This window comes from Musa acuminata, chromosome BXJ2-2 (genome assembly GCF_036884655.1).
Source record: "Musa acuminata AAA Group cultivar baxijiao chromosome BXJ2-2, Cavendish_Baxijiao_AAA, whole genome shotgun sequence".
Taxonomy (NCBI): domain Eukaryota; kingdom Viridiplantae; phylum Streptophyta; class Magnoliopsida; order Zingiberales; family Musaceae; genus Musa; species Musa acuminata.
In genome coordinates, this window is record NC_088339.1 from 29,535,001 (window position 1) to 29,554,131 (window position 19,131).

General features: G+C 35.3%; 2 protein-coding genes across 4 annotated transcripts in view; both read left to right on the forward strand.

Moving 5' to 3' along the window:
- The window catches only part of LOC135605921 (uncharacterized), a 10,862-nt gene extending 5,736 nt beyond the window's left edge, over positions 1 to 5,126 (forward strand). For both annotated transcript variants that reach the window (XM_065096541.1, XM_065096543.1), the window contains exons 6-10: positions 726 to 817; positions 948 to 1,083; positions 2,977 to 3,308; positions 4,376 to 4,629; positions 4,730 to 5,126. In XM_065096541.1, the coding sequence (XP_064952613.1) occupies positions 726 to 817; positions 948 to 1,083; positions 2,977 to 3,308; positions 4,376 to 4,626 (811 nt within the window). In that variant the 3' untranslated portion in view covers positions 4,627 to 4,629; positions 4,730 to 5,126. The remainder of the gene's footprint in view (positions 1 to 725; positions 818 to 947; positions 1,084 to 2,976; positions 3,309 to 4,375; positions 4,630 to 4,729) is intronic.
- A 4,224-nt stretch (positions 5,127 to 9,350) lies between these two features.
- On the forward strand, positions 9,351 to 19,003 carry LOC103975476 (zinc finger protein CONSTANS-LIKE 1). Of its 2 annotated transcripts, none has more exons than XM_009390449.3 (4): positions 9,351 to 9,726; positions 16,760 to 17,260; positions 17,719 to 17,805; positions 18,682 to 19,003. In XM_009390449.3, exons 1-4 carry the CDS (start codon positions 9,424 to 9,426, stop codon positions 18,769 to 18,771), a joined length of 981 nt encoding a protein of 326 aa, XP_009388724.3. In that variant the 5' UTR covers positions 9,351 to 9,423; the 3' UTR covers positions 18,772 to 19,003. The 2 variants fall into 2 exon arrangements, with proteins under 2 accessions (XP_009388724.3, XP_009388723.3); XM_009390448.3 differs by having other exon boundaries at positions 9,377 to 9,726; positions 17,638 to 17,805.
- Positions 19,004 to 19,131: the final 128 nt, after the last annotated feature.

Sequence of the window (19,131 nt, forward strand, 5' to 3'; positions counted from 1 at the left end):
ATAATGTCTTTAATTGCTAATCTGTTTCTAGGGAGACAGAAAATGTGATTTGAAATATTCTTCCTGTCAATCGAAATACCTTCTGTAATATTTGGCAAAATGAAAGGACATGAAATTGATGCATGCAGAGAGGTTCAAGTGTTAGAAGGATGTTAACAAAATTGGTCATCAATACATTGTTCTAGCTTTCAGTTTTTTTGGACACTTCAATTTGATCTTGGATTCTCCTTCACTTTCATTGTTGGTGAAGCTTGATGACTTACCTTTTAGACTTTTCCAATGGGCATTATGAGTTGGCAGTCCCCTTGCTATGTAGCTTCAGCAAGTAATATAACATTGTCCATTTGCTAGAAGAAGAATTACTGGTTAGACAATGTCTGAGTTCCTTTTAATCAGTCCTTGGTTATGAAAGGAAACTAAAAACTGCTTTTGACTTCATGCTTTCGTATGAGCAATGGCAAGCACTAAGCTGGACTGAGGAAGGCAAAATGTTCTCACTTATAAGATGCTAATAAGTTGTTTCCAGTTCCTCTTCATCATATTGCAAATTTTGCCCCCAACCTTGGTACCTGTAATAGCAAATGCCAGTTTCCATATGGATCATCCTATACTTTTGTGGGTAATAAAATAATTTAAAAAATAGTTTTTTTTCTCATAAGTATTAAGTTTGTGTTTTAACATCAGGATAATAATAGTTTTCTTGACTATTTTCTTCTACTTTCTAGAATTTTAGATATATACAGAAAAATATATGGAGAAGATAATGGAAAGGTGGGAATGGCTATGTGCTCCTTGTCACATGCTGTGTGTGCAAAGGGTAAGTTGTGCCAAAACTTTCTTTAAGTATGCTAAATTTGAACTCCCTTTTACAGGCAAAAGAATATTTATAGCCTTGGTTTTGTCTCTTCTCTGCTCTAGTCTATTCTAAACATCTATTGATATTGTAGGAAATATTAATGAAGCAATTTCTATGTATAAAAGTGGTCTCCAAGTAATTAAAGATGCAAAGTATATGGCTGTAAATGATGACTTACTTGAGAAAATGAGGACTGATTTGGCAGAACTGCTTCATGTTGCAGGAAGGTAAATTGCACAATATATCGGATTCTGTATGCAGTGTAGGACCCATGGAAAATGTTCATTGTTTTTATATATGGATTGTGTTCATAATTCCTGAAGTCTATGATAGCTTTACCCATTGTTCTCTTGATATATGATGCCATATTCATGCTAATTTTTTATTTTCAAATGCAGTATGCCTAAGATTAATCTCTGAACCCGACTGTCTTTACTGTGCTATGAAAAGATTTCAGACTTTTCCCTTTCTTTCTGAGTTCCATGGAGCAGTAGATAGTGTTTAATACTTTCTGAGCAATATTGAGCAACACACTACAAATTGTCTCAAATGACATGGAAGCAAATATTGAGCAACAGTGGGACCTACCTAAAACCTAAAAGCATCACCATGATTATCTTTAATCCACAGACCACAAAAATTTTATGTGCAATGTCACTAAATAATTTTAAGGAAAGAGAATAAGTTTCTTACAAAGTCCACTTGTTGCTTCCTGCAGTATCATCTAGGGGATTTTGGTACTTGTGTTATTTGTGATCAGGGACCCTTAATTTTAGAAGAAAAGGAAAGGAGAGATATGAAAGAAAAATAGTAAAATAAGGAGATTTGAAAGGTTGGTTGGTTTCATCTGTAGATGTGAAAATATTATGGAGTCAAAATTCAGAATCCAGAGTGTTTTTATTAAGATAGTTTATATCAAAATTCAAAATTGTTTTGGAAATTTTAAAAAGTTATAATCAAGTAATATCAACAAGATCATCATCATCGAAGTTTTCATGGGCTTAAACATGTTCACCACATTGTTTTCTATCCGATGAGTTATGGGTGGGTGTTGTATTTGCCAAAGTTGGTATTCTAATTTTTTTAATATTATGTTGTAGAATTATTTTGTCCAAACAGAAAACCACAAACTATTTATTTGGGTGATGGTATTCATGGAATTCATTGCCTTTTCTTCTTCTTTTTTTTGTTTCTGTAGTTAACAGTTATATATATATGTGTGTGTGTGTGTGTGTGTGTGTGAGTGTGCGTATAATGTTAATTGTTCAATTAAAATGATCCCAAATAGACTCATCCCATCAGAAAATGTTTCGCCGGACAGGTAAAAGAATATGGTGGAAAACTATTATTTGGAGTTACTAAAGAACATGGTTTGGTGTTGTCTGGACCACTATGTACTGGGTAATACATATTGGTCCAGACTTGAAACGGAATGTGAACTACCCGTTTTTGGCAGTCCAGATATGATACAGGGCTTACTGCCTGATAAACCCTCTGAACTGGGACCATGAAATATAAAACATTATCAGGTCATATGATTTGCAACAAAATCATATATAAATTACAGCCATAATATCAGACACAAAATGTAGATGATGTTATCAACATTGAGATATATAATCATAAAATGAAGCACAAGGTACAGACAATTGTCTCAACCATGAAGTATAAAACATTATCAAGCCAAGTATGAAAAAGATAAGACAATCTACTTATAAAAAGTACCTGAAATGTAGAACCTTGCTGAAGAATACTAAGGATGTCATGATTAATGAGCAGTTGTATCCTGATAAGCTACACAGTGTAAAGAATAACTTGAATATATGTAACTACTTGTTTTACTATATCCCAAGGCCATGATCTATCCAATATTAGAAAAAAGGAATCCATTTCTGTCAAGCATATTTTTCTCTGTACATCAAAATTTATGATGTCACTGCTGCTTAGCAGACTCATTTGAGTCATGCAACTTTTTTGGTTAAACACCATCTTTTCAAATAGAGATCAGAAATACTATTAATGTTCTCCATCAAGGTAAGCACTATGATATGTTGGTTTCAATTAATGTTTTGTTGTCTGGACATAACTCTGCACCATGTTTGTGTCTTTATTGTGCTTAGGGAGCAGGAGAGCAGAGAATTACTTGAGGAATGTTTGCTTATATCTGAAAAGCACAAAGGGTTAGAACATCCTAGTTCAGTGACTCACGTTCTAAACATTGCCATGTCACATTCTCGTTCCAAAAATTTTGCTGAGGCAGAACGCTTGCTAAGGACATGTTGGCACATTATGTTGAGAACAGTAGGCCCAAAGGATCAGTCAATTACGGTCCCTATGTTACACCTTGCAGTCACATTATACAATTTGGATAGAGATGAAGAAGCTGAGCGACTCGCTCTAGAAGTAGTGCGCATCCGTGAGGATGCATTTGGAAAGGAATCTCTTCCAGTAGGTGAGCTTGTTATACTTTTTTTTTTCTTCTGGAAATATAAAGCTCTTCAGTTTACAGTTTGTGCAGGAACTTATGCAACTGAATTGCTGCATGTACTCTAAAAATTCGAAATTCAGTAGCACAAGTGGCCTTCTGTACTCTGTAGTAGAAACTCGAGCATTATTCCAGTTCTGGAAGCTTTATGCCTCATGTTCTACTGGGTGGTGGTACTTTTGATGGACGAAGCCAGTATAATTAGTGAAAAATCATACAGATTTTGCGAAACCATGTGCTGCAGCCTAAATCTATAATCAATCATTTTTGTGATAGGATTAATCCCTTCTTCATTGGAACTTTGACCAGTGATTTAAGTTCCAAAAGTAAATGTGTATATCTTCTTATTATCAGGCTGGACAGGTTTCCTGTCATACTGTTGATAGCATACCACAACTTGCAGTATCTGTCTTAAATCTATATATTTTACCTAAGATCTGTCATACCGGATCGTACCGCCCGGTACGGGTGGTACATACCGGTCCGACAAGCCAGTGGTACGCGAACCGCCTGGTACCGGTGTATCGCTCGGTACACCGTACCGTACCGGTGTAGTGCTCGGTACACCGTACCGTATCAGTACCGAGCTCAGGTCGAAACGCCGGTATGGTACGATACGACAGACCTTGATTTTACCCATAAAGTGGATAAGGACCTCAACGCCAAGATTGTCATGTTTTCTTGTGATATCTGATGAGAGTGCTTTTATCTCAAGAAGTCAAAATAGTCATTGTAGGAAACATATTTTGATTTTGGAGATGGTTCTAGAAAATATATGGTAGTAAAGAAATTGTGAAGTCAGTAGTATATGTTTATTTTTCTTGTCACTGCATTGTGCAACCACATTGAGGGTCCTATCCAAGCGTCATTGTTTTTGTATCTTTTAGCCATTGTTGCCTATCTTTAATGATAACAAAATTTAGAACTTGCTTAGCATTAATGTGGCTCTTAATTAAGGACCCTTCCATGTGTTAAGTTCATGTCATATCTACTCCAAGGATTCATTATTTCTGTATGGAATTGCTCATTTGCAGGTGAAGCCCTTGATTGCCTAGTGTCCATTCAGATGAGACTAGGAAAGGATGATAACGACGTGTTGGCAACACTGAAAAGAGTGTTGAACATTCAAGAGAAAGAGATGGGTTTTGAGAGTGAAGAGGCTTTGACAACCTTAAAAAAGGTTGTCTTTTATTTGGATAAAATGGGAAAGAGGGATGAGAAATTGCCTCTTCAGAGAAGATTGTCCTTGCTCAGAAGAAAATACAAGCAGAAAGTTTCGGTTTAAGAGGCATGCCACTGTGGCCCTAAAATTTATCTTTTCTATTTTCCTTCTCATATATTGATGTCAACTATGACACTAGTTTGCTGTGATGCAATTACATTTTCAGGTTTGTGGCTGGGCAGTGGCTCAAGTCATTTCATGTGCAAAAGCTATCTACACCTCATTATTGATCAGCTGAAATCTTTCTTAGCTCAGTCTCTGCAGAATCAGAAAACTGATACTACAGTGGTGCCTACCAACTTGGTACCAGTGAAGGAATAGGACACAAGTTGACTAGTCTCCGTCAAGCATGTAAATGATGCCTTTGGCTTATTTTACCTGAAGTCAGTAAGTTTAAGTCTTTGGTAAATATTATCTTTGAGCGACAGTTTGCCTTGTCCTATTCACAAGTGAGGTTTCCATTTAGATGGATGATCTATAACATGCTTTGGATGAGATGTTTAGTTATTAGCAAAGTTTTTTCTCCAAAGAGGATTTTTGTTAACATGCAAAGTTTTTCGTGATTGTTTCTCACTAGGTATTGTGATTGAATCATTTGTTTTTGTTAGTTTAGTGATCAAGAAGGTCAGGCTGGTGATGATAAGGATCAACAATTTTCCTGTATATGTAGATTTGTCACATTACATTGTGATAGCCAGATTGATGTAGATGATGGAAAGGAAACTGGCTCTTCTGATTCATTCATTGCACATCATGTTGTTATGCATATACTACAAGGTTTGTTTGGAATTATACCATCTGACAGTCTATTGATCTTGTTACTGATTGGTGTAAGACATGTAGTTAGTACTTTGGTGGGGACTTCCTATGTATTTGAGTCCCACTTACACAGTTTTTAGTAGGTGTAGGTAATGTTTGTTTGTAATCATAGGAATGGCACTAAAACCATTATTAACCTTAATTGCTTGTTAATTTACACATGGTGCTTCAACCAGTTAAGAAGGATTCATTTAGATCTCCCCTTGAACTGTTCCCCCAGACCACCCGTCTGCCTGCGTAGAGGTTTTATGAGAGGGAAGGTTGTTACTCTTCCCATTATGCACTTTGTGGGCTAAAACTACTGATTGAGTATTAAAAGAAGAGGTGGTTTCCAAATTCTGCAAGAAATGAATCTTGCGATGATGAACCAACGTGCATGCAACTGCACAATGGAAAAGGTAAAAAGAATTACATGTAGAAAATTTTCCTTTCTAATACTTTTTGAGTTAAAAGACATCCAAATACTTATCAGCCGCAACTCTAATTTCATTTTGTTTATCTTGCAAGGGAAAACATAAACCAAAGACTGGATGGGTTGCCTGGCACTGATATTATTGGCCTGACCAGGCCCTCTCTCTCTCTCTCTCTCTCTCTCTCTCTCTCTCTCTCAAGCATGCAGTTGAAGATCATGATCATGTATACAAATGACAGATTGAGGGCCAATTTGCTTCACTTGTCTTTGCAGGCATACATTTGGGAGTGGATTCTCCCTATGTTTCTCATTTGCCAATGCAAGGCCTACAAAGATGACACTGTGACACCAGCAACTACTGCAGCAGAAGAACTGTATTTGTAGTAGGGTTTTACTTCTGAGAAGATGGAGATTTTATGAACTTGATGGAATGATTAGCCACTGCTGAAGTAACCTACGGTCAATGATGATGCAAACAATACTATTGTTGTTATCTTATTAGAAACATGTTACCTGGGACTAACATGGCAAGAAATATTTGCCTTTTCCTCGTGATGCTGCAGCTAAATGATCTGGAAAAGCCACTGTGAGGAGGGGACCCGAGAGAACGATGGTGGAACGAAGCGGCACAAGGTGGCCACACGGACATAATTGCACCTAAAAGCGACGGGGATGAACAGCCTTAGACACTTGGTCATATGTGGAACTCATCGTTCAGTGTCTCAGAAGGGATCGAGACTTGACAGGAGCCATTAGTTGATCTGAAAAGAAAGCGTTATTATATCCACAGACAAATCACTTGACAAGCTGCCAAATTGACGTACTTGGACGTTTGATTCCCTCAGAAGCACCCAAGCTTAGGGATTTGGCAGCTTCTGAGAGTGACCACCTGCTGAGTAAAGAACCATGGGCAGCTTCGACCTGACCATTCTTCTTGATGCACATTATTTGATGTTGGAGGTGGTGCAGTGGACAACAAACAGACTGATATTTTTCTAGAAGAAAGGCTGTGCTGGAATTGGAAGCTTTCATGGTTTGTGCATCTTGTATGAGGGTGATAAAGATAGATCGACTCTCTGGGCTCCATTGTGTACCTTCAGCTTCAGTAAGTAACAGCAGAACGACTCACTTTTGAGTTTCATCTAATTTTGAGCCATGGGAGAAGGTTTGTGGTGAGTTGCTTTCTCATTCAAGAACTGCAGTTTCGTTTTCTCTGCATGATAATTGAACCTGCAGTATTACCCGCCGGAGATAGTGGAGTCTGGTTGAAGTATTTGGCTGCATCTTTCTCTCTTTCTCTCCCTACGAACCATGTTACACACCAGACAGTAGATTTTGATCATGAGAGAGAGAGAGAGAGAGAGAGAGAGAGAGAGAGAGAGACCTTATCACTGCACGACGCGGATGCAACTCTATAACTGCTTCAACATCTAAACAAAGATCTACTTGTCTTGTTTCAGACGCACATCTCTCTCTCTCTCTCTCTCTCTCTAATTTTAACAGGACCGGGCAGTATCTCTAATTTCTACTCGAATAGCAAATCACTATTTGCTTGATTGGATCTTCCCCAAAACTTCTCCCCATGATGTGATATCCATGGCATTTCCAACACAGGCCTAACCAAGACCTGGCCGACCTGCACTCATCTGGACGAGCCATTGTGAAGAGGGGGACCCTCGACGACTGTGAAGAGGCAACAAGTTTCTGTATGACCACGACGAGATTGTCGCCTGATCGGCATCCCACGGACGAGAACGATTTGCATGAGATGCTTCAGTAACATATAGCATCGTAGACATGTTGCATTTTTGGGGGGTTTTGAGAATGGCATGGAGCTCATCATTGAGGGTTTGACATGGAGACATTTCTCACCAAGAACAGCTCATGTATATATCATAAGATTGACAAGTGATTGGGAATGTATCATGGTAAAACCATCATCCTTGTGATGATTGAGAGTCGTTGTTGTTTCAGATGCATCACCAGGTGACTCAGTACAATAAATGATATGACCTTGCTTGTCCTGCACTTGGGAGTACTACTTGTCTGCAGTGCCCTTTTTTGGCTTAGGCACCTGAAATAGCTGCCTGAGAAGAAGGGTAAAAGAAGTCCAGTTTTCACATTACTACTAAAATATAGCTATGAATCAGTGTGAGCTCATTGTGGGCATAGGAGAATGTTTGCAGTGAACTTTATGTTGAGCTAATTGACAATGACAGCACCACCCCTTCCAATGAATTTGATCTGCTCGACAGAGTGGCATTTCCTTTTGTTTCTGATTCCGTGCCTTTTTCATCATCACACTTTCCCATATGTCAACCCACCCAGATCCCCCTTCTCAGTTCCCATTTCTTCATTCCACCTTATGAACCAGCAGCATTAGCTGAACAATGAATGAATGCAGCCACTCACTGGCTTTTATTACAGCAAGTTGGAGACAATGGTCATCAGTGCATTTTATACACTGCTCCCAGACAATTCATGACAAATATTTAAGGTCAGGGAGATGGTGCAGTCACATCATGAGCAAATTATTCTAAAAGAAGGGCATATGAACAAATAGGACCTATCGATATCATGACAAGGAATCAAGCAATGGGACAAACTGGGGGACAGAATATGCCCATTGTGCAAAACAAGTGAAGTCTAACAGCTATCATTGATTGCTGAGCTTATGTCTCCGCTGACATTGATGCATTTGGCTGTGAGTGACTACACTTCATTTGTTGTTTTTGTTCATTCCAAGTCAAATCTGAGATACTGAAGTGAAAATTTCTGTTGTATACCTCTGTTGTTTTCAGCACTATCGAGTGACTAATCATTCTTCTCTTGTTTCATATTTTAGAGACATTGGTTTGAATGTTCATGAAAATGATACCTAACCAACATTACCCTGAATAAAATATTTTCAAGTATATATTTATACATTCAGAACTTTTAAGATAATTTTGTAATCAAATACTTGTTCTTGTTCTTATTTTGAAGTGGAGAATCTAGTCACTTGGGCAGTCAGACCCTAGATAGAATGGGCAGCTGAGATGCCTCCCAAACTCCTAGGCTTGTGAGTGATGAACAGGAGGAGCCATCTCTACAACTTCCATTTCCTCATTCTTTTTCTTTTCTCCTTCTGGACATCAGTCCAATTGTGCTTTCTTGATAGGCTACCGATGGATGCTGCAACAAATTGGACCAGTGGCTCCAATGGAACACTAGCATTCAAGGTGCACACTAAAAGTTGGTTCCTTCCTAAGCTGATGATCATAATTCAACGAAAAAGATTCCAGACCATTTTTTTATCACATCAATTCAAGAGATGTATACCCTGTTGTCCTATCTTTTTCCTGTAGTTAGGACCTCTGCTTCATGTTACGATATTCTTATGATCATATCCTCTGAATTTGTGCATTGGATTTATGTAACCAAAGTCGGTGGATGGCAATTCTCAGAGAGAGGAGTAAAAGTCAAAGCCGAACTTTTTATGAGCACCAAAGTGAAAAATTGTAGGTGATGCAGACAACTCTCTGACTACCTATGAACTTGGACATGTGACATATTTCACAGAACTACAAAACAGGACATGTTTTATCACCAAATGGTTACTGTCTTATTAGTAAATGGTCTAGACTGAGATGTTCCGAGTCCAATTAGAAGAAAGGAGAGAGCTCTGGGAGTTGCCCTCTACATGCATACATTTGTCTGTTGCTTTCCTATTTCTTTCTTCTTGTTATTATATTGTTCTTGTGGTTCCTGCTTTCTTGTTCTTCGAGTTCCAACCAACGAGGGTCGGAGAGATGTATGCGGAGCAAGGGTTGCTGCTGCCTTACATGTTGGGCTTTCCACAAGAAGTATCAGGAGTTGATCACCATCTCCTTCCATTTACAGCTTGTGAAGACTTGGTCTCCACAGACCTCCCTAATTTTGATCCCTACATGGTATGCATCGCTCCATAATTCTTTTCTGCTCTAACCTGCTGTTTCTCTTCTATTTTTCTTCTTAGATTTCATATAACCTGCTTTCCTGCAGAAATCTAATTCTGATTGATCATCATTGATCTGTGTAGTGTGACTTTCTCCTGTATTCCTTTTCACTTGTCTTCTTTCTTCCATGATATATATAGTCTTGACTAATGAGAAATATTACTGCTGGTTACTCAAATGCTTGGGATATTTGGTGGTGGGAACATGTCACCTCCTCGCCACTCACACCCATTGATCATGTGGATTCTGGTGTGTCATCAATTACAAGAACTAGACTTCTGGTTTTGGGCATTGTTCTCTTGTCCCTTCTTTGCATTTCAAATGGGGTCATTAATTTTTTTTTGAAAGGTGTTATTAACCACCATTGGATGGTCCTCTTCCATGTTTACTGTAATCTATATGCTATCTGAAGCAACAATTTCCTGACCATTGCCTTTTTGACTAACATCTCTTTCTTCTTCTTGACTGTTTCAGACTGGAAACAAAGAATTCTATACGAAGTCTTGTTTTACAGGCTACTACTGCACTTTGTCCTTGAAATCAAGAACTTTTTATTGTTAAAAACACATAAGAAAGCATGCCCTACCTTGAAACCATTGCAAATGGTAATTTTCATAAACACTATTATTTTGATTTCTTTAACCATAAAGTTTCATATACATGTTGAGCATTGTAGGTGTGTTGAAGCAGAAAGATGTATGAGACACATCCATTTTGTCTCATACTAACTGAGAACTATTCTGAGTTAAGGGCTCAAGAAAAATCTAAAGTAGTTTAATTAATATTACATTTTAATTTCTTGAGGAATTTATCGGTCAACATACTTGTCACTGATGTTGAGAAGCATAATTTATTATAAACCTTCATGTGTTTAGACTAAGGTTCGTCGTACCACAGTATATCGCTCGGTACGAGCGGTATGTACCTGTCCAATAGAGGATCGGTTGTTGGGGATGGAGGAGCAAGGAAACGATAAAAACAGAATACTACGATGTAATTAAAAGAAAATGCTTTCAATAAAAAAAATCGAAGTAGTATTAAACAAGAGGTAAGACCTATAACACTTATAAGACATTCTCAAGTGCACACTACCTTAGCTTCATGAATTATGGTCCTATTTATAGGACCTAATGGTAACTACCTCACCCCATCATATCACTCATGATTGAGTTAGGTGTAAGAACTACCCTCATAACTTCTAAATCATGAGCTACTACTTAGAACATGCCTATAATTACCTAAAACATGACAACGACCTAGATAACTACCTATGAATTATTTCTCAACACTTCTCCTTGATTCATAATTACATATACCGATTTGAGACATAAAATAAACATGTTTCTGAACTAGAAATGACTTGGTTGAGAATATCTGTAACTCGTTCATCTGCGCCACAATACTTCATTGTTATGGCTCCACTTGCTACAAAATCCCAAATGAAGTGATAGTGTATCTCTATATGCTTCGTTCTTTCATGAAATATTATATTTTTCGTCATTACAATTGTGGCTTTATTATCATAAAATATTTCAGTTGCTTCTTTTTGTTCTTGATGAAGATCTTCAAAAAATATTCTAAGTCATATTGCCTGACAAGTTGCTGATGTTGCAGCTACATATTTTGCTTCCGATGTCGATAATATAGTTGTTACTTGCTTCTTTGAACTCCAAGATATAGCTCTTGATCTGAGGTTAAAAATATTACCTAAAGTATTTTTTCTCTCATCCAAAACTCCTGCTCAATCACTATTAGTGAAACCAAATCATTTATATTTTAAATTGTGATAATACTAAATGTCATAATTTGTAGCTCCAGTAATATAACGTTGAATTATTTTAAAAGCTCCGAGATGATGTTTGCTTGGGCGATGTATAAACTTGGATGCTATACGCCTATACTAACAGAAAAGATAATATCAGGTCGAGTATGAGTTAGATAAATCAAACCTCCAATCAAACTTTTATAAGATCTTGTATTTGTCAAACATGTATCATCTTCAAGTTTCAATTTCTCATTTACATTCATGGGTGTTGCTGCAGGTTTGCAATTAATCATGTTAGATTTTTTGAGTAGATCTATTGTATACTTTCTTTATGAAATAAAATTTTCATATGATTCTTGTTTCACTTCCAACTCAAAAAAATAGTGCACTAGACTTAGATCTGATATTTCAAACTTATTCATTATGTATTTTTTAAATTTTACCACAAAAGAGTTAGATGAACCCATATATATAATATCATTAATATAAAATCAAACTATAATAATATTATGTTTACTTTCCTTTTTTAGATAAGGAGTAGGTTCATTATTGCTCATATTAAATCTATTTTGATGAAAATAATAATCAATTTTACTATATCATGTCTCTAGAGCTTGTTTAAACTTATAAAAAGCTTTCTTTAGCTTATATACATTTTCTTCATATCCTTTAACTAAAAAGCTTTCAAGTGAGCAGCTAAAGCAAAAAAAGTTCTCACGATTTTAAATCTATCAACTGGAGAAAAAGTATCATCAAAAGCAATACCTTGTTACTGTGAATATCCTTTTACTACAAGTTGAGCCCTATGCTTTTAGATGCTTTCATCTACATTATACTTTGTTTTGAATACCCATTTTAATCTAATAGTTTTTTTTTTTTCGGTGGATCCATTAGCTGTTAGGTTTCATTCTTCTTAATTGACTTAATTTTCTCCTTCATTGTCTTTCATCATTCCTCTTTTTCAACTACTCTCTCAAAACCTATAAGATTTGAAATAAATAAAGCAAATATTGAATCATAAATTTCTGTTAGTGATCTGAATTTTCCTGTAGGGGTTTCATCTAAGGAATCATTTGATGAATTTAAATTACTACTGGGTGAGATTGAAGATGAACTTGTTGGAACATGATCTGTCACTTGATTTTATAGAGTGTCTAGTTCTATTGGAATCTAAATTTGTGTTTGACCTCCATTGGTCTCCTAATTCCAACTTATTATTTCACCAAACATAACATTTATATTAATAATAATTTTGCCACTAACAGGATTATACAATCAATATGCTTTGGATTGTAAGGAATAATCAATTAAGATGTATTTTTCATCAAGCTTATGATGGTTTTATGAATTTATCAAAGTATAAGCAATATAACCAAAAATTTTTAGATGGCTTACACTTGGCTTTATACTATACTAAGTCTCAAAATAAGTTCGATTCATAATAACCTTTGTTAGTGAAATATTTAACAAATAAACTGCTATTACAATTGTTTCTGCCCAAAACTGATTTGGAAGATATTTTCCTTTAAGCAAATTTCTTGTCATTGAACGATTGTTTGATTCTTACGTTCAACTACACCATTTTGCTCCGGTGTTTGTAGTGCTATCAATTCCCTATGAATATCATTTTTTTCACAAAAAGAACTAAACTCATTAGATAAAAATTCATCATCTTTATCTGTCCGAAGTGTCTTTATGCATCTACCACTTTACCTTTCTACAGTGCCTTGAATTTTTAAAATTATCAAATGTTTCATATTTCAATTCTAGAAAATATACCTAACTCGTGCAGATATAATTATAATAAATAATAGAAAATATCAATTTTCACCAAATGATTTAGTATTCATAGGTCCACATAAGTCAGCATGAATTAAATCAAGAGAATAGATGCTCTCTATGCTTTTCAACAAGAAATGGTTTCTTACTTTGTTTGCTATAAATGCATCATCAAGTGTATTAATTTTAGACAATTAAAAAATTATTCTTATTTATTTAATAACCTTAAACCCTTAATGTTAATATGTATATATTTTAAATACCATAAATTTGACTCATTCTTTTGAGTTGCAATAAGAGCATGCTTTTAGACATCAAATAAAAACATCTTATTTTGCGTCATGCAAATATTTACTATAATCAAACCAGATTTTTTTTATCTTTAATAGTACATGAACCATCATCAAATATAACTAAATATTCATCATCTATCAATTGTCCAATTCTCAACAAGTTATGTGATAAACTAGGAACAAAAAAAAGATTATCAAGGTGTTTTACCTTCCCTTGACTTGTCTTCACCTCGATTGTTCCATTCCCTTCCACTTGGATTTGCTTGTCATCTCCAAGTCTAACTTTTAACTTGTGAGTTTCATCAATATCTTAAAACATTAATCTTATTTCTGACATATGATTAGAATATTCATTATCCAAAAACCAAATATCATTTGAGATATCATTAACTTATAAATGAATCATAAACAACTCACTATTTTTTTTCATTTTCCTCCACATAGCTTGCTTGCTTTTCTCTTTTCCAATAATTTACCTTCATGTGATCGAACTTTTTATAATAATAACATTGAATTCCATTCTTGTAGTTTTTTTTATCATAATTTGATTGTTTTTGTTTATCATGCCCATCAAAGTGTCATTTTCCTCTTCTTCTTCTATTTCCTCTACCACGAAATCCTCCTTTGCCACGTCTTTTTCTTGTTAATTTTTTTCTCTTCTTTTAAAGTAAAAGATTCCCCTTTAACCTGAAATATTTTTTCTTCAATTTTCTCAAGTGACCTGTTCAATCTTGCTTCATGTGCTTGCAAGGAACCTATTAGTTCATCAAATAAAAAGGTAAATAAATCTTTTGCCTCCTTAATTGCAACAACAACATGATCAAATTTCAGAGTTAAATTTCTCAAAAATTTTATAACAATTATATGATCATAAAGATGTTCACCATAAGATTTTATTTGACTAACAATCTCAGTCATTCGAGAAAGAAAATCTTGCATCGATCAATTGCTTTTTATGAAGAAAATTTTAAACTCACGAAGGGTTTGAAGTTTTACTGTAATCATGTATCTTGTGTCGGTACGCTTGGTATGGCTCGACACAGTTCGGTATGTATTGTACCGATAGTTGATAGATACACCAATATGGACCGGTAAGACGAACCATAGTTTGGACCACATATATGCAAGTTGTAATAAGTTCTCTTACATGCTATCTTCATTCTTGATGTTCTTGCAAGAGAACCAGAGTACTTGAAGAAATTCCCATCTCTAGCCATGAAGCTAAAGCCAGTTGGAAGATAACGTTGGTAATTTTTTATTGTCTACATTTGGATGTTAATGAGAGTTTCAGAATTTCTTTGCATATGGTACATAATGTGAATTTTGACTTAGAATCTTAGAGGTGACTATTTTTATCATACAACTTTTTTTGCTCGTTCAACTCGAATCTGCTTCTGTTCAGGTTATGCTAGTAGATCTGCATATAGACAGCCATGTAAGTGAATTCTCAGTAACCTGTCCTGTGCATCCAAGAGATTATTAATTAGTTGCTCTCATTCTTCACCGTGCTAACTACATCAACAATTTCCCATGCACACATCCAGAGATTAGCCACTATCTAATGGTAATTCAGGGTATGATTATACTCTGGTATTCTCAAATAAGAATGTGCATTTTCTTCATAGAATCGCAAACTTATCATATTGGAGGTTATTATCTTATTATTCTCATCACATCTTTTTTTTGGAGTTTTGGTGCCCTTTAACATAAATTTCCACCTCCATTAAATGAGTTCTCAAACATGAATAACTCTCAAGACCTGACTAAATGCTTGCTCTAGCTTGCCTGTATTACTAATTGTCAACGGTCTAAACTGTTCTCAAGAAAGGTGTTATATACTGCATTACTGCTTTGTGAACTAACAGATTTAACATGGATTTTAACATAAGCACATGGTTCCCAATGCATTTCAAACATCCCTTTCTCGAGAACATGGTTTTTTTTCCTCATAACTAAATTCTAATGGATTTTTATGTAATAAGGTCAGCCAAGTTCACATGTACAGAAAACACAGAGATAACAATAGTATTATTTCACTTATCATATTTCTCTTCCCCGATGCCATATCTCCATATTTTAACATGTTTCAAAATAATTTCTGAATAACTCCATGATGATACTTTTCTCTTCATCAATGTTCTAGATTGTCCCCTTTTATATGCTTACTTAATCCAGAAAGATTAGTGTTGGTCATGATTGGTAAAATATTTTAGAGAATGTGGAGCTAAATATTTGTAAGTTGTTAAAATAAAAAGGCCCCAGAACGTTTCATGGAATCATATCCATATTATAAACTATTTCTGACTAAGTCATCAACTTAATAATTTAAGTTGTATAATCAGTAATTTGAGGACATAATGCTTCATTAGTCGAGGAAAGAAGTTTCAACATTCTTGTTACATTCACTAAAATGGGAAAAAGAAACGTAAACCGCTAGGATTTGGGTCTGATGTTGTTAAATGCATATAGAATGGGCTTCCTCTTCTACATGATTCCTTTTAGATTGGTTCTGCAAAAGCTATTAGCATTTCTGATTAAGAAATCTTTTACATAGGCATTTATAAGTTAAGAAAAATAGTTTGTTGCATTTCTGTTCTGAAAAAAAAATATAGTATACTTAAGTGTATATTTAGAAGTTTATGATTCCAAGGAACAGAGCCAAAGGGAATACAACTGCCTTTCATTTGAAAATCTTCTTTGGAAAAATTCACCAGATCCAGCATTTAACTACAATGCCTGCCAATTTGTCAATATGGTATTGTTCATTCATTTTACAGGAAAATTCATCTTTGGTTCTTTTTCTTTTTCTTTTTTTGTTGATGTTTTGCACAGGATCTCTTTCTTAGCCTTTGCCCTTCATATCAGTAAAATTTGAAAGAACAACTAGAAGCACTCCATGGAACTGAAGAAATTAAACATAATTAATTAGTCTCTAAATCTTAAAAATGATTTTGATTTATGTTAGTCAAACTATTTCTTTATTCTGGTCATCTTATGATCCTCAAATTCAAAAAAAGATTAGAATAATCATTTTGTCTCTAATGTATGGGATAGAAAACACCAGAAAGATAAAATATAATCAAGGAGGATTCAGAAGTTCCAGAACTTTAAGACTTCATGTGAAATTTTATTGTGTTATGATTTTCTACAGGGTAACCTGGTTCAGAGTTCTGCTATCTCAGAGTATGATCTGGGAGGAGTTGGAGATCTGTTCAAAGCTCCAGAACCCATTCTAGAGGAATTGTTACTTGCATTAGATCCAATAACTGATGCCATGTCAGTGATGTCTGGTTATGGAAGCACTGTAACAGAAGAAACAATAAAAATTGCAGATATGGAATCAATCCAAAATGAAGATTTTCTGGGTGATGCCTTCTATGACTGCCAAAAGGATCTTTTTGCAAAGTCTGCTGCAGGTGTACTTCCTGAGGCATTAGATATTGCAGTTGCTGCAGTGCAGACTGAAGAAAATTTAGCTGGAGAAAGGTCCTCTGCTGAGGGATTTTTACCAAAGAGTATCAGTTTCGGATGTCTAAGCTCAGTGGATTGTTTTAACATTTCCAGTGTTGAATCATCTTTTCTTGGTGTTAATGACATGAATCTTGATGCTGCATTTGGGATGAGGAGAGTATACAGTGAAGGAGATATACAGGTCAGACTAAAAAGTTACATGATTTTCTATACGGCTTATCGTCTCTAGTAATCATCTATTATTTGGCTGGTTTGCAGATTGATAAAACCACACCGGAAGAAACATTTCCTTCAATTATTCTAATTTCTGAATTTGTTTAGCTTTACTGATGATGTCAATCATATGTGACTGATAGAGTCAAATTTACCACGAAGAATTGGTAGTAGTTTCCAGTGAGTAGGAAGCACCTTGAACTTGTTGAGCTGCATAGCTGCATTAGCTAAATGATGACAGTTGCTTATACTCAATATTATGTTCACTAAGATATGTTTAGGTGGCTCTGGCAATTTCCACATGATGTTGCAGGTCATTCATTGATTTTTAGTTTGTTCTGGCAGATTCTTGGAATTGATAATTTAGTTCATGGTAACATGAACATTGTTCCTTCCTCTAATCTAGCAACCATTGTGGATGTCAAGATTGAGGTTAAGATTGAAGAAAGAAGGGAAAAACTTTCCAGGTACAGGACGAAAAGGAAGAAAAGAAACTATGGCAGAAAGATCAAGGTGAATTTCCTTTCTTCTTATTCAAAAATAGTTCTGGGCTAAATTCTTGATATCGATAAGGGAAAATGTAGACTTATTTCTTGACATTGAACATGCTATCGGAGTATCTCCTTTCTTTAAATTTGCACAACCCCCCAATAGTGTTCAAAATGTGTTCCTGAGCTCATGTGAATTACATGCGTATCTAGGTTGGAAGGTTATAATGCAAAACCCCTTGCATTTGAAAAGGCTTGTACTTAATATAACCAAAGATATAAAAGTGTGAATGCTATTCAGCAATGGCACATGCCAAAAATGGTTTCTTTTATCATTTTATTTTATTGTTTTATCATTTTGATCCACATTGTTCCTGTAGTTAGCAAAACTAGCATCTAGATCATTAAAGTTCCTTTAGTAGAGATCAACAGTATTGATTATTAAATGCACTTTTAACTTGCCTTTTCATAAACTTGCCAGAAACTATAAGGATGAAATATTTCGTCTCAAGATTTTGCTAATTTAGAGTTATTTTTTTTTCTTCATCAAACATTACTTGAAAAATGAAATCAAGAAGGTTATCCTTTCGATTTAGATAATGGTTGCAGAGCTTAAATCTCAGACGGACTTTCTAACTCCAATTATTTGCAATAAGTTGCCTAGTAAATAAGCTGTCACAAAAGATTTCTGAGACAAAATCTCATCCTGTTAATGGCTTCATGTATAAACAATCAGATGGTTTGGACAAAATTTCGAAAAAAAACATTGTGTCTATTTCAGCTGCTATAATCAAAACTTAAAATGACTTGTTGAACAACAGATTACCATCTGCACTTCCTTTGAATTCTCCTCTTTCAATTTAATTCCAATCACACTGACCATATCTCTGCATTTTTGCAGTATGCTTGCAGAAAGGCTTTAGCTGACAGCCAGCCTCGTATACGAGGAAGGTTCGCGAGAATGGAGGACAGATACGCAAAAACCGAGTAGTACGAAGTTGCAAACTAGAGTTGTGAAATATAGGTTAAGTGTATAACTAGCTTGCAGCTAGTCCTGCTTTCTGATCACCCCTGTAGATAATGTATGCTTTCCCAGTATTATGGTCTAATGTTGTTTATGGACTATGAGTTACATAGAATAAACCTATAGTTATTGGCATCTCTTGGTGTACTGTTAGTCTGTGTTAATTAACATTTATATGTAGATCTGATGTAGTTATGTAGATGATGATTCTATCTCTGATGTGTTTGATCTTAAGCTACACATATCGACTTTTTCTGGAGATTCTTCTCCTCATTAAGTGAGTAATTTTGAGTTGTAGGAAAAATTATGTATGTTCTTGTGGTGAGA